Source organism: Esox lucius, chromosome 21, assembly GCF_011004845.1.
Source record: "Esox lucius isolate fEsoLuc1 chromosome 21, fEsoLuc1.pri, whole genome shotgun sequence".
Lineage (NCBI taxonomy): Eukaryota > Metazoa > Chordata > Actinopteri > Esociformes > Esocidae > Esox > Esox lucius.
Genome location: NC_047589.1, coordinates 22,170,515 through 22,184,940, shown reverse-complemented (window position 1 = coordinate 22,184,940; position 14,426 = coordinate 22,170,515). Strand labels below are relative to the sequence as shown.

At 40.7% G+C, this 14,426-nt stretch overlaps 1 protein-coding gene across 2 annotated transcripts in view; it reads right to left on the bottom strand.

Moving 5' to 3' along the window:
- Window positions 1–14,426, bottom strand: part of gnal (guanine nucleotide binding protein (G protein), alpha activating activity polypeptide, olfactory type) — a 38,049-nt gene that overhangs the window by 17,550 nt on the left and 6,073 nt on the right. The window contains exons 1-4 of one of the 2 annotated variants that reach the window (XM_010885754.5): window positions 13,471–14,366; window positions 13,165–13,237; window positions 12,063–12,117; window positions 11,773–11,892 (exon numbers count right to left, since the gene is read on the bottom strand). In XM_010885754.5, the coding sequence (XP_010884056.1) occupies window positions 11,773–11,892; window positions 12,063–12,117; window positions 13,165–13,237; window positions 13,471–13,609 (387 nt within the window). In that variant the 5' untranslated portion in view covers window positions 13,610–14,366. Of the gene's footprint in view, window positions 1–11,772; window positions 11,893–12,062; window positions 12,118–13,164; window positions 13,238–13,470; window positions 14,367–14,426 lie in introns of those variants that run through there. The other variant, XM_010885753.5, reaches the window with a different exon arrangement.

Below are 14,426 nucleotides of genomic sequence, written 5' to 3'. Positions count from 1 at the left end.
GTGTTGTTTTCCTCTTCGCTGGTTCCTTGGAGAGAGCCAGGAACTGGGTACACAATAATTAGTCCCCCGTTGGAGTCATCACATAAACAGCACAATACAGGTGAAGAAACTGACAACAGAAACCAAACAAACTCTGATGCCAGTGTTGCGAACCCCGATGCAACTACAGGGCCTTGAGTGAAGTTTGAACCACAAAAAGAAATGTCTGCCCATTTGTGATTCTGCTTAATAGTGCATGCGGAATCCCTCTCCGAGTTTGGTCAAAGTGAACCTTCATACTGCAATTATTTAATTTTTTTACCACACTATAAATACTGCAGCCATCAGTGAAACAATTCATCCATGCAAAATATGCCAGAGAGAATTCTTACATGGTCCTTACGTAAAAATAATGTAAGAGAGGAAAACATTTCCCAAAACTACAACTCGCTAAGCTTCCCATGCATTTACTTTACAGTCATTTAGCAGACGGTCTTATCAGGAGGTACATACATTTTAAAAAGACCTTGGTGAAACAACCACAGTTGAGTAGTTAGTGCATTCTAATCAATTAATTAGTTATTGGCGGTCAGTACTGGAACGAAGATTACACAAATTATAAACATAATAAGCAAAGTTCACAAAAGGCCCTTAACAGGTGTGCTGTGGACGTCTTCAAACACTGAAAATCTGCTCGGAATATGAACATAACCCCACCCAACCACACCTTGTGGACTTCCTCTTTGCCCCCATTTATTTCCACATTACATTTGTTTGTACAGACGCAGCACAGGTAACAAAGTATAGATCTCCCTCTCCACATGCAAAGCAGACCGCTCCTGTCTGCAAGGGCTGTTTCCTGGTCAATGCTAATGATCTCACCTTTGGAACAGGAAGTCGCTAAGCAAGAGGAGGAAAGAAGCAGGAAGAGTGTCCCCGTATCAGCACAGATGCTGCTCTATTATGTGTCTCCAGCGAGAATGGATAAGATACGGGGGCATGTTGCTTTAATGTATGTTATGTTATTGCAATAACAGAGAGCCCGGTTCTTATGTTCAGAACATTTCAGAATGACTAATTCCAAGTCCAAGGTTCGGTTTTTAAAGGTCATGAAATTGTTTCTATAATTGCAAGTTCCTTAACCGATGACAAAGTCAAATCCACTACTGTAATTTCCACAGACAGCAGTTAAAAATCCAAGCATGAAATATATGGACTGTAAAGAACCTTTTCAACCTGTGACAGGCAGTGTATGATAGGAACAGTGAATGCTAACAGAGCTCTATCCCAGCAGTGAAAACTCCCATGGCCTAACACTGACCCTTGGGGAACACCTGGTGACACAAAAACACAAACAAAACCCTGAAGTCCATTTAACTGGTATGTACTTTACTGTACCTAAACCTCAATTAGCAACAAGGATATGGCAGAAAGAGTCATTAGGAGTGGGTTAAACACAGCCAGCCCTACGCCAAGGGGATATGGCTAATGATGGCTTTTGGGGTTTCCTCCAGTCCCTCCACACTGCCATGACTGTGATAACCTCATCTTCCCAAGGGACAATCACCCACCCTGGGTAACAACTCACCCACCCTGGGTAACAACTCACCCACCCTGGGTAACAACTCACCCACCCCTGGGTATCAACTCTAGCCCTTGCATACCCTCCAGTGGACAAGAAGGGGAGATTGTCCTAGGATACCGTTGTTTTTAAATCCACAGAATTGGAGCTCCCAGGGTGTGTGTGTGTGTGTGTGTGTGTCTGTGTGTCTGTGTGTGTTACCTGTCTCTCTTGCAACACTTTACCAGTGTAGCGTTACGGGGCACCTCCACAGACAAAGTCAAAGTTCTTGTGAGAAAACATCCGCTGCCATGGGTAACGAGCACACTCATTCCCATTAAACATCTTTTGGGTTAACCTGCCTGTCAAACACGGTTCACTGTCACTAAATGCATGGCTAAGTGTTTGAATGTCTCAGTAGTTTGTGCATGTGGTACGTTTCACTTACATTGTAGGAATGTTCCATGTACCTAACATTTCGTAATTCCACTTTGTTATTTATGGTAATCCTTTTTTAATACATAAGATGGTTCATCAAGTTTATGAAAACATCAAACCAAGTCCCATGAATAACCGCTTTGAATTTCAGAAACCGAAAGATAGAATCCAAGTTAGAGAGCACAGCGAAAACAATGGGTTCTTAGATATATTTGTCAATTGTAGCTATGCATTACACAATTTCACAGGAACCCCAGTCTATCTTTATCACAAAGCCTGCTGTTCTGCCCCAGGTTTGGCATTACTGTCACACAAAGTTATGATGAGTCACCAACACGATGAAAACACTATTTATAGCATCTAATATTTCACACAAAATGTACACACACACACACACACACCTGGGGCAACAGCGCTGTTCACAACGCAAGTGAGGCATGATCCTGCATCTCAGCTACGTCCTGTTACACACATCAGACATCCCCTTCCTGTCAGACACCCGCCCACATTGATGCATCCAACCACGTTGTGGTCAAAACACACAGCTCCGAACTGTTTTACTGACAGTCTTGTCTACCTGCCTGCACGCTGTACTGTAGGCTAAACCAGTCTAAATGGCTGCTGTCAGGAAACAGTGATGCAGGCCAGACCAGAGCAGAGACAAAGAATAAACAGGAAGAGACCTAGAAAGAGAGAGGGTGGATGAAAGAAAGAGAGGAGGAGTGAACAGGAGAGGGGAAGTAAAAATGGGCCGGTCAAAAGTGACCGGCCCAAAAGTGACCGGCCCAAAAGACAAAGGGCGAGTAAGAGATTAGCAGGAAGAAGAGAAAGAAGAAATGAAGAAAGCGTAAGAGAACAAAAACAAAGAGAGAAAGACAGAAACGGAAAGGAAATAAGGAAAGATGACTCAGGGTGGGGTCCTAGTGCTCCATGCCACTACCTTTGGTGCACATGTACTGCAAACGCGCAGGTTCGAATCCGACCTACAGCTCTTTCAGCAAAACCACTTTGCTGTCGAATAAAGCTTAAATACCTTCAAAAATATAAACAAAGAAAGGAAAGAAAGAAAACATATCCTGTCCCTAACTCTTTCTGGCAGAGGGTAATGGCAGGGAAATTGAACTACGGTGATTGTGTTGAAATGCCAGTTGGCCAGAAACATCCCAAAAAAAAGCCCCAACACACCTCAGCTTTGTGACGGTTTACACACCTTTCACACAGAATTGCAACAAGCATTACAAAATGCCACTGCTGAAGCCAGCCTTTAGACTTGAGTGGGTCTCATTTTTCCATTCGGCCCTCATCCTGCCATCATTGGCTTCCTAACTACAACATACTTTAAGACGATCTCACTACTGTGTGTGTCTCTTTTGACACACACAGTACTATGCATTCCATGTCATCTTAAAGGGAAAGGTCCAATCAAGGTTTGGGTTCTCAGATATAACCCCGCCTCTCCAAACGACACCTACAATGAATGCCCGGGGAGCAATGTGGGCTTGCTGCCGTGCTCAGCTACTCAACGAGAATTGTAACATTCCTGGCTTGGGGATTCAATCTATCAACCTTTCAGTAACTGGTCAGATGCTTCCCATCCACTTTTGCAACAGCCTGTTACACAAAATGACTAAGATATGCATGCACACCGCACGTCAAACAGAAACCCTCAATCACACTTGTAGGTTTATGTCATAGCGATGTTAGGTAGGTAAACTCAGGCGCTGAAACACGTCATCGGTCTAACAGTTGTGTTGCACCAAACTGTGCAATTGTGCAGGCCTGGCTCAAATCTAGCTTCTGTATTCCCTTAGTGAGAAAAACGAAGAAAAAAATCCGGTCTGGTCTTTGAGTCTCATGTAGGGTGCTGTTGAGTCTCTTGGAAGACAACTCTGAGGACAAACTCTAAGGACAATCAGTGGATTGACCGTCCTCCTGCTTGAAGCTAAAAAAGTGTGTGTGTCTGTGGAATTCTCTACCTCTGTGTGTGTGTGTGTGTGTGTGTGTGTGTGTATACACATGTTTGTGCGAGCCTGTGTTTGTGTGTGCAAAGAAGCAGGAGACAGTCCTCAGGGCTCGGGTTCAGGGAGGCTCGTGACACAGTTTGAATAAATGCACTGTGTACTTTACTGCCTCGAACAGAGGGGCCATGAAACAGAACAACTGAGATGGCTCCTTAACTGTTTCACACCTATGGCCGTGTGTCCGTGCTCCCAGCCATATTGTCTAAATCCTTTCAATGGTTTTTTTTATTATTCCATTTGTATTGATTTTTCTGTAGGTGTTTCACATTAATGTTTTTATTGGTAACGCCCGTCATTCACAGGAGATATCAGTTTTTATATAAACTAAATAAAAAGAAGTTGCATAAAGTCTCAAATGTCAACTTTGGGCAAATAAAAAATGCATATAAAACTGAATACTGAATGCATAAAAAATGAATTGGAGCCAAGGGACAGGCTCAAATTAAAACTAGTTCATAAAATATATCAGGCAATGTTACTGATGAAGTCCTTTTTAAACTGACCCTTACACATTGTTTTTGCAGGCTAATAAACTTTTAGACATATCAGTGAGGAACTAGCTATTTGGGAGTGTAGGGGAGCTGTTGTTGGGGGGGGGGGGGTTGGTTCATATAACTTTATGAGGTTTCCATGAGCTACGGAAGTGCTGTTTTTGGTTTCTTCCTACAAATGTATCTCTAACTTCGTAACAGTTGAGCCTACAACATACTATGATTATATTCCTGAAAGTTTTGACTCTTAAAAAGTTAGTTAAGTCATTTGTTTAATCAAAGATCAGGTCACAGGCCACAAAGTTTGGGAATCCCCATATTAATAAATTAAAAATAGTTATTGGATTAACCTGCAGAAAAGCAAAAGAACCCAATACCTGTGTTGTCAGTCTGAAAAAAGTTCAGGCTTCATGACTACGCCTTCATGACTAGGATTTAACATGTCATGTTTTATACAATGAAAACGGGTGTGCTGATACAAAAGGTGGCATTTCTGTCTATGTAGGAAAGAAGTACAACCAAATATTATTCCAGTCTTGCCGTCTCTGTCACCATGTCAAGACATCCCAGAATGCATCAAATAGAAATGAATGCTTCAATTGTGTGACCATGATGAAATGTGATACATTGTTTTAAAGTTGAGGTGTACTTTACAAGGGGTTTATCTTGTCAGCTGCCAACATAAAGCATTTGGGCAAGGGCCACGGCAACTAAACTGACAAGCGATACATTTTGCCTAACAAATAAATGTCTGGCAGACATCAGAACCAAGGCAACTGAAGGACCTCCTTTTCCCAGCAATGGGGGAGAAACAGCGGCCAAGATGACAAACACTAATGTGGAAGATCTCCCTGTGGACTTGCAAAAACTCTGTGGCAATACTTGCAGAGGTTAAGAGGATGACTGATGCCTGTATGGCCAAGTGGGAAAGACTGTAAACTCCTATTTCAAGGGAATGACAGATGGAGGATACTGTTACCTTGATATTAATTTAACTCTAAAACAACTGAAGCACATTCATATCTCCTTTCTGAACTGCATGTTATGCAAGACAAGGCACCCAAGGAGGGCTAATGTTCACTTCCTGGAATGTGAAAAGTCTAAATAAGCCAATTACAGAAATGCAGTTATGGCCTAACTGAAATCTCTGTCCTTAGTCATATGAGAATGGTTGCAAGAGGTTAATTACTTCTGATATGGAAAAAATGTTTAATTGTAGTGGGAGCGAATATCTTGTTTTATATCTACTGAAAGTATATGACCCCAATAACAATAGTCCTGATTCCAGATTTTAATTGCATATTGGACCAATTGGACCAAGACAGATTCTCTAGCCAGGCTCCAACCAAAACAAGTTCTTCAAAAACACACATTTAAAACAAATATTTAAAGAGCTATAATGTGGTAATAGGTTTTGTGTTTTGTCATTTTGAAGTAATGTTAGCAAGTTTGACACTGATTAAAGTCATCTTGTTGGTCAGTTTATGTGCAGGTTACCTCATTAGTCAGAACAATATTGTGACAAATATGCTAGACATCCATATTATCCATATCACACACAAACAATCAAGAAAATAGTTAGCATTTGCTATGTTAGCATTGGCAAATATAATCGGTCTCTCATGATAGCTTAACGATAGAGAATAATGACAAGTGATCAACTTTGAAAGGCAAGTTCACATTCAGAGCACAATGCCACTGGTGTCTTTCAGGAAAAAAATAACTTTTTAGTTTAGCTTTTGAAGTGATTTGGTTCGTTAATTGCCATCCTGTATGGGTGGTGATAATTTTTCGGGTTATTAGAGAACTGTATTTCTCTATACCTTGACAACCTGCTCCCCTGTCACTAAACCTCTAGTATAACACCTATTCTGGACTAATAACCTAAACCATCTACTGGAATAAGAGAGAATAAAAGCTGTCCGTATGCAGGACACATGGGTAGATCATCTCAGAATCAACAATTCCTCAGAAACATTTACCTGCCTTATTCCTGAGTTATTCCTCATTCAATGTCAATTTTCCCCCTCTGGTGGACAAACTAAAAGCAAACATCTTCTGGAGAACCATCCCAATAATATGTAGAAAATCATCCATAAAATCTTATCGCACATGAACTTTGAAATGCATCCAGTCACTGCACATGGGTGAAAAGCTTAGGGATGTGCCTCAGGTACCGTATATATATGACTATTCTACACATTGTGCAGCCACAAAGATACAAATAAAATCTCTCTGTAGAGAACTGTATTCTCAACTAAATGTCATCGAAACAGCAGCCTATGCCTACCGGACAGTATGCAATTTTAATTATTTGCATCACTCCATTTGCCATTTCAAAAGCAAACTCCAAAGTCACATTACCAATACTGAAACAACAAAACCAAAAGGTCTTTTGCTGGTGAACACTTGAATCAAAGGCCACGTTCAGGCAACATTTTTAATTTTCCCAGTGATTTATTAGACACATGGATATTATTTATAAATTAAAAATATTGCTTTGAGGTATGAAAGGGTAACTTGCGCAAAGCCGGGTTTTGTTACGCACTTACAACATTGAATTTTGTAGCTTCAAAACATTTCAGAGGAAAAATATGAAGAAAAAATATCAGGCAAATTCTTTAAATCTTAGCTAGGTCTTCTCCCTAACATACAACGGAGAGATATGACTGTGATCCTGCTGCTGTCTGCCACCCAGCCAACAAAACTGGAGGCAGCCCCTGGACCCAAAAACCTGATTCGTCCTAAGCAGAATACTAAATCATCATCATCCCACATTTCATCAACGTCATTTACAGTTTGGAAATGGGTTTCAGGCAGTTCATCTATCAAAATCTAACTTTGTTTCCTGAAAATACCTAGCTACCTAGAGAACAATCAAAACAAGCTAGCCAGCTACCTAGCACTGTTGCCCTAAGCAAAAGCTTAAATCAAATGTAGAACAAGGAGCCAGATAAATCTAAAGCATCTGGTTGTTATTTACAGTGAATGGGCACTGGGAGCGTATGAGGTAAGATGGAACTTGGTTGACATTTTATAGATTTTGTAGAGTTCTGTTACTAAAAATACAATGTAAGTTACAAACAGTTTGGACTAGGTTTTACAGATTTTACCCAATGCTAAAGTTAGAAAGAAACTGCTGTTAAGTTTGAGTGGAATGTAAATCAAGTTAACACACACACTACAGGGTGGGACAGGGGCCGAAAAAAAAAAACAGGGGGGGGCATATTTCAAATTTCTGTGCATTCTTTGTTGAAATTTATCGTGTTGTCCATGTAATTTTCCAGCATTCTACAATCCGAAAGCCGTGCAGAAACCTTGCAATGTGGGCAGTAGTGTTACATACATTATCTTTCCCACTGAATTAAGTGTCCATGCAGGATTTACTCTTCAAAAACAGCTATGCTTTCTTTACATATTAAGCACACTGCATTACCTGCAACATCAGCAAATAATTATTGGCTGGCCCACAGGAACGTTTCATAGCAACTGCCGTGGCTGGTTTCATAATTAAAGTCTTCTGAGCTGACAGCAGAGCTGCAAACAAGAGGGGGCTACTGCTTATTAAGTAAATCAGGGGACTTTTAATTTGATTTATTATAACACTACCTGAACAGGATGTTATGGTTTTTTGTTTGTAATTTTTTATGGACAGCCATGGGCCACACAGAATGACTCATTGTTTCGGATATGGCCCACAGGCTTTGTTTTTCACAGCTCTGGAGTAGGTGTTAGCCAACACAAGAAAGCATGTAGGAAACCATACATTGTCTCATGTTAGTTGTAAAGTGAATCCTTGTGACGAACTACATAGGACTGTGTAACCACTATCCGAAAGACAGGAAAGGTGAAAAAAAGAGCGATGCATATTAATACTGAAAAATGCAATCTGCTTTATCTCCTAATGTATTGCAAAGTTGACTGGAGGTACCCTCATAAAAAGTAGATATTTAAATATATAAAACATTTCCAAAGAAATGGTTTCAACAGTATTGTAAACCATTTCATTCCCATATGCACCAGTGGAGGGTATATAGTGTGCCATACCAGCCAAACCTCGCATACACGTGCGCATCTGTCCGCGTGTGAGTGTTTGCGTACACGCGCGTGGCAGTCATTGGCATGAAGACGAGCGCTAAACGAAGCATTAACAGTAACCAGTTAAAAATGCTGAAGTTAAATGGATGACACACATCAACATCTGTCTTCCAAAGGCCTTCTACACATCCTAGCATGGACGCAACGACACCAAATCATCAGCAGGAGCCAAAACCCCAAGGTTATTATTGTGAAGAAAGAAAAAAAAAAATATCATTCTGGGTACGATTTGAGGGGAAATTGCATTTTGAGTCTTCACAGTGGAAGACAAAAGGGGTTTTGAGACCAGGCAGAGAAACAGGCCCTGGCATGTGACATGGGAGGCCAGACATGAAACACAGATCTGCTTCAGAGAGAGATTCTGTCGGTTTGTCTGCCACAAGGGCCTCTCTCCGTCCACATCAGAGCCTGTAGCCAGCGTGTTTACCAACAGAAATCGATGCTCCATTACATAATAGGCCTAATTAACGAAGCCTGTGTGCGGCAGCCAAACGCGTCTAGCGCTTCTAATGTCCATGTTTGGACAGAGGACTGTAACGTATGTAGCCCAAACGGTAAAAATACATAGGCGGACAGAGGGGCGGATGGATTAAAATGACATTCAGGCATGCTGAGTAAAGCTAAAGTTAAAAGCACTTGTAAAAGCACTGAAATAACACATTTAACTCAAAATGTCTGACCTGAACAATATTGACGCGGCTGAGGCGGATCTTTGTGGCGCAGTGCCATCTCTTCGTGGGCCATCTCTTCTGATGAGGTCCGCTAACAAAAACAAACTGCTTCTAATAAGACGTGACTTACTAAGATGGCAAACCTCTAAAAACTGCAAATATCCTCATGTTGGGGTTCAAATAAACTTTTTTGAAAGTTTCAAAATCTGTATTTCATGTTTTCCGGACACTCATAACCAGCGCTTACTATCATCCACTGTTAGCAGGCCTTCATCGGCGCATGTACAGAAAAGCAGCATTAGATAACCCAGCACCAACTCATCCTGGAGCAGACTCGTATTCTCCCCCATCCGTTTCATGTCATCTGCACCAAAGCTGACCCAATGCAGTGAATCCGAGGCACTAAGAATCTACTGTGTGTATTATTTCATAAAAACCATGGTACAAACAGACCAAAGTTTTTTCCGCCACGCAGAGAAGGCCTCCAACCATTCCTTGTGAGGGGAGAAGAGACAGCTTTGATTTAAAATGTGCGATGATAATACCTCCAAACTCAACACTCCTCCCAAAAAAAGCAAATTAGGTTACTAAAAGCTTTTTCCAGGAAGCCAACTCATCATATAACGGTAGTATTTATCTAGTCCAACAGATGTGCCCAGATTGCATTCCCTTGCTCACTGCCTTAAAAGAAAACAAGGCTGCCGATTGGGAGCAAACTTGTGAACATATATCCGACTCGGAGGACACTGCCCATGGGACGCAACTACAAAGACCCCAACCTACATGAGCTCTTTAATAAATACAGTGTATCATACGCTTCCAGGGCATATTGGTCACATATACAGCTCCGGGAAAAATTAAGAGACCACTGCACCTTAAAAAAAAAGGTTGAAAAAGATTTGAGTGAGGAACAGAAGCATTCTGTTTGCAGCGGTCTCTTAATTTTAACCCTTCTGTTCCTCACTCAAAAAATGTTTCACAGAGCTGTAGAAAGGCCCAGGGGTGTATCTGTTTTCTTGAGTACTTGTTCAAAATATTGTTAACTTCATCCAATAATTTAATTGATAGCTGTGAGATTTCACAGGCAGCCAACGCTAGGAGAGACGTAATCTATTTGCCTACATCAAGGTCTCTCATTTAATAGTAGAGAAACAGTCCAAGCCAATCACTCAGGCTTACTACTGGGTGTTTGTGGAACCCACTGCAGAGGTAAATAGACATAATGGCCTACATAACTGTGTTTTTATAGTGACCCTGTTTGGGACTAGCATTTAAAACAGACTCCTTTAAACAACCTGACTACAAATACAATTAGACAACACTTGTATTCCAGCATCATCTGGAAAAGTAAATGCCATCAGCGGGATAATCTATGGATGTAGGAATTGCCTGGAAGGACTGATCCATGCCTTCAGGTTGCTTCTCAGGGCATTACCACCCAGCAACACACACAAAGTCTTATTCCAAAAAAAAGATATGTTGTTGGAGAACACATTGGGAGGGGATCTGAGCACATTCTTGATACCCTTTGTGTGTTCTCGTGGACCAACGTCCTGAATTCACATTACAGACTTTCAATAGGCTTCAAGCCTGACAACTTACTGTGTTTACTGAACACTGTATGTTGGGGGGGGGGGGGGGGGCACAAAGAACAATATCTTTGTGGATTTTAATTTGTGGATTTGGTTTGATTTGATTTTGGCGTGGTATATTATCGCTCCTGGAAACCAGATTTTGACTGTGATATGCTAGTACGGGTAGTCTACAGTCTCAGGTGCACATTCTCATTCAGACTTGAAACCCACCACTGGAATTCTTGTCCAAAGAATAATTTTCATGTCATCAAACACGCAACTGGAGATTGCTAAACAGTATATTGTGGAAAAAGAACTTCTTAGAAATGATAACGCATGACCAACTATACCTAATGTAAATAGTTTTGGATCCACAAATAAATGGTTACTTTGCCACAAAATCAAAAGTAATGTCAGTCGCTGGAAATGATATCAGTTTAGAACAGTTTTTAATAGAATTCTGTGTGTAGGTACAGTCTTAGATCCCTCCTAGTCTGGTATTGGCCATACCATAATTCTGTGTTGAAAACACATTATCCCCTACCTTTTTAAGATAAGTTATTATTAATCTACAACAGTGTTTCTTAAACCTGGTCATCGGGATTTTGTTTTTGCCCTAGCACTCGCACACCTGATTCAAATGTTGCCCTACCACCTACACACCTGACTGACGTAATCCACCTGTCATCAAGCCTGTAGTTTGAATCAGGTATGTGAGTGCCTGGCCAAAAAAATAAGAAATGTGCACCACTTTGGGTCCCAAGAACCAGGACTAAGGAACACTGATCTACAAAATATGTTGTTAACAAAATCCCATTTGTTAGGCATTCTATATAGGCCATTATTTCAATAATGATATTACTAAACGATGTTTCACCCATTGTTATCAAGGGAATGTACAGTTTTAATCACGAAATACTATAAAGCAGCATCCCTTACCTCGGTGTAGTCAAAATCCGAGAGAGGAGCTATACTTTTGATGTAGTCAATTCTGGACTGGTTTGCTGGGTTGCCTATTGGGACTGGTGGTATTAACGTGCTCATTGCCGAAACTACTGTCTAAAACAAGGAGAAATACAAAAACACGGGCATTAAGCTAGATAAATGTGTGATAAGGCCCTTGGTAAGCCAGTCAGATCAGCAAAATTGGATTTTAGGATGCAGTCAATTTTACATGGTGTGCCTACATTCCATCATACAAATCACCTCCTAATTTGAGTATAACTTACCACGATGGCATCCTTCACATTTTTCCGAATGTCCAGGACCTTTTGCTTCTTTTCTCTAAGTGGTGAAACAAAATGGACAATTAGGACTGTGAAGCGTTGTTCAAGACTTTGAAAAGTGATCCTTCGATTCAGTCATGGAACCCAATGCTGCCCGACAGAAAACAAGACTCTTCAAAGCACTAGTAAAGAAAACCAGCATAGAGCATAGGACTGTTGGGATATTTTTACTGTTTGTCCATTCAAAGTACTGAAGCATTGGACTAAAAGGTGTGTGTGTGTGTGTGGGGGGGGGGGGGGGGGGGGGTCAATATACAGGTCAATGTAACCCCCCTGGAAAAGAGTGAATATCCTGGGATTCATTGACTCTGACCCCCCCAATATACAATACAAACCTATGCCTTTGCCTGTTTATGCTATTACAGTTTTCCCATTTAAACCGATAATGAATGGAAATTAAAGAATATCCTACATTTAGGCCTATCTTTGTCCAAATGCCAAAATAACATGAAATATATTGGTAAATCTATAAAATATTGAGGCCAGTATGACGGGATATCATCATACATCTCTGCAAAAAAGTGTTCATTATAACCTAAATTATACAAATCTAACCAAGCAAAACTATTATTTAGTGTGCATAGGAAATAACAAGGTATCATTAGCCATAGAAATACTTAAAGACACACTGTTTCATAACTGATCTAAATCACCACCGAACACGTTACCGTTATCTTAAGACTACGACATTTTATTTTTGTGGGGGTAGCGCATTATATTATAACTGTAAATACAACCTAAACCTTTGGCACACAGAATTTCAGCATTAACAAAATTGATATTATTACGTCTCCATCTCTGTGACAGCTATTAGAAATCAGTTGGGCTTGTCGCCATGCTGTCGTTTAACCATTGGGCCCGATGGACACTGCAGTGCTACAGCGCAAAGAAACATTCACCCAGCACTCGGTCCTTTTATCTTACATGGACCAAATTAAAATCACAACAAGGAAACATTACACCAATCGATTAACAAAGGATTGCGAGAAATAAGTACAAGTGTGTACGGAAATGCCGTATAACAGATAAAATAACGGGTACTTACTCTGCGTTAAAGCCATTGACGTGCAGGATCCGCATCTGCTTGACAATCGTGCTTTTCCCAGATTCTCCGGCCCCTTCGAAATAAAACACATATAGTATAAGTAACTGGTGCCATCACTAAAATATAAAAAGATACTAGGGTGACCCGTAGCCTATAATGCGGTTTAAAATCCATGATCATTGTACAATCCGTCCGACAATTCAGTCAGCAATCCCTGGCGAGACCTGTCAACATATGTGGGCTGGAGGCGAATCAGAAAACATACATGATACATATCCGTTATCAAATCCACCTTCTGGACCTTACCCAATAAAAGCAGTCGATGTGTCGCTTTGTAGGCTTGTCTTTCCTTTTGTAATTGTTTCTCTATTTTTTTATTCGCTTCTCTTTGTGCCTTTTCATCGATGCGTTGATCTTCAGTCTTGCTGTTGCCCAAACAACCCATCTTCCGCTGACCTCGTCTCGTAAACAGAAAGTATCAAATAAACAGCTAATGTAAAACCTACTTTCAATATAAAAGGAGAACAAATGGGGCGAAAAATCCGTGCGCCACTTCTCTGTCGCTCAGGAAAAAACCTTCTCCGTTACAATTTCGTTTTAACCCCTTGTCAAACCCAACCGAGCGGATTCAGTCGATTCTAATAAATATGTGCATCATAAATACAACAAAAAGATACATTAATTTCATAAATATTCAAAGAGTGGAGCGGGGCTGAATCTGGAAGCCAGCCAACTGCTCCTCTCTCTCGCTCCTGCTTCCCACTCTCTATTTTTCCTGTCTAAAATTCTGTTTGTGTTTCTGTCCCTTTAAACTCAGCACTGCCTCTCTCCGTAGCGCCAGGAAATCACACTGCACCGAAAAAGAAACACCTCAACCAACGTGCACACTGTTTGAATACCCATTTTAACACAGAATCGTGGACTTATTTCTTGGTTTTAACAGGTAGGCCAAACAAAAGGCACAGGCTACATTTTCTTGTAAAATGTGTGTCAAAAGCTTTAGTTTCAGTAGTGAGGGCCCAAAGAAAAGTTAATAATAAGAATTCAAACACTTGGTAAATTAAAAGATTTTGAGCATCTGAATTGATGCATATGTATGTTTCAGTGTAAAAGTAGAATTGTTTGAGGAAAGTGAAGACTGGCTCATGTTTGTGTTGCAAACCAAAAATAAAACCACGTGTGAATTACATTTCCCACACAGCATTTCCCTTATGCTCTTAGCGTGTATAAATCTAGAACAGGACTAGCACTCAACAAAACAG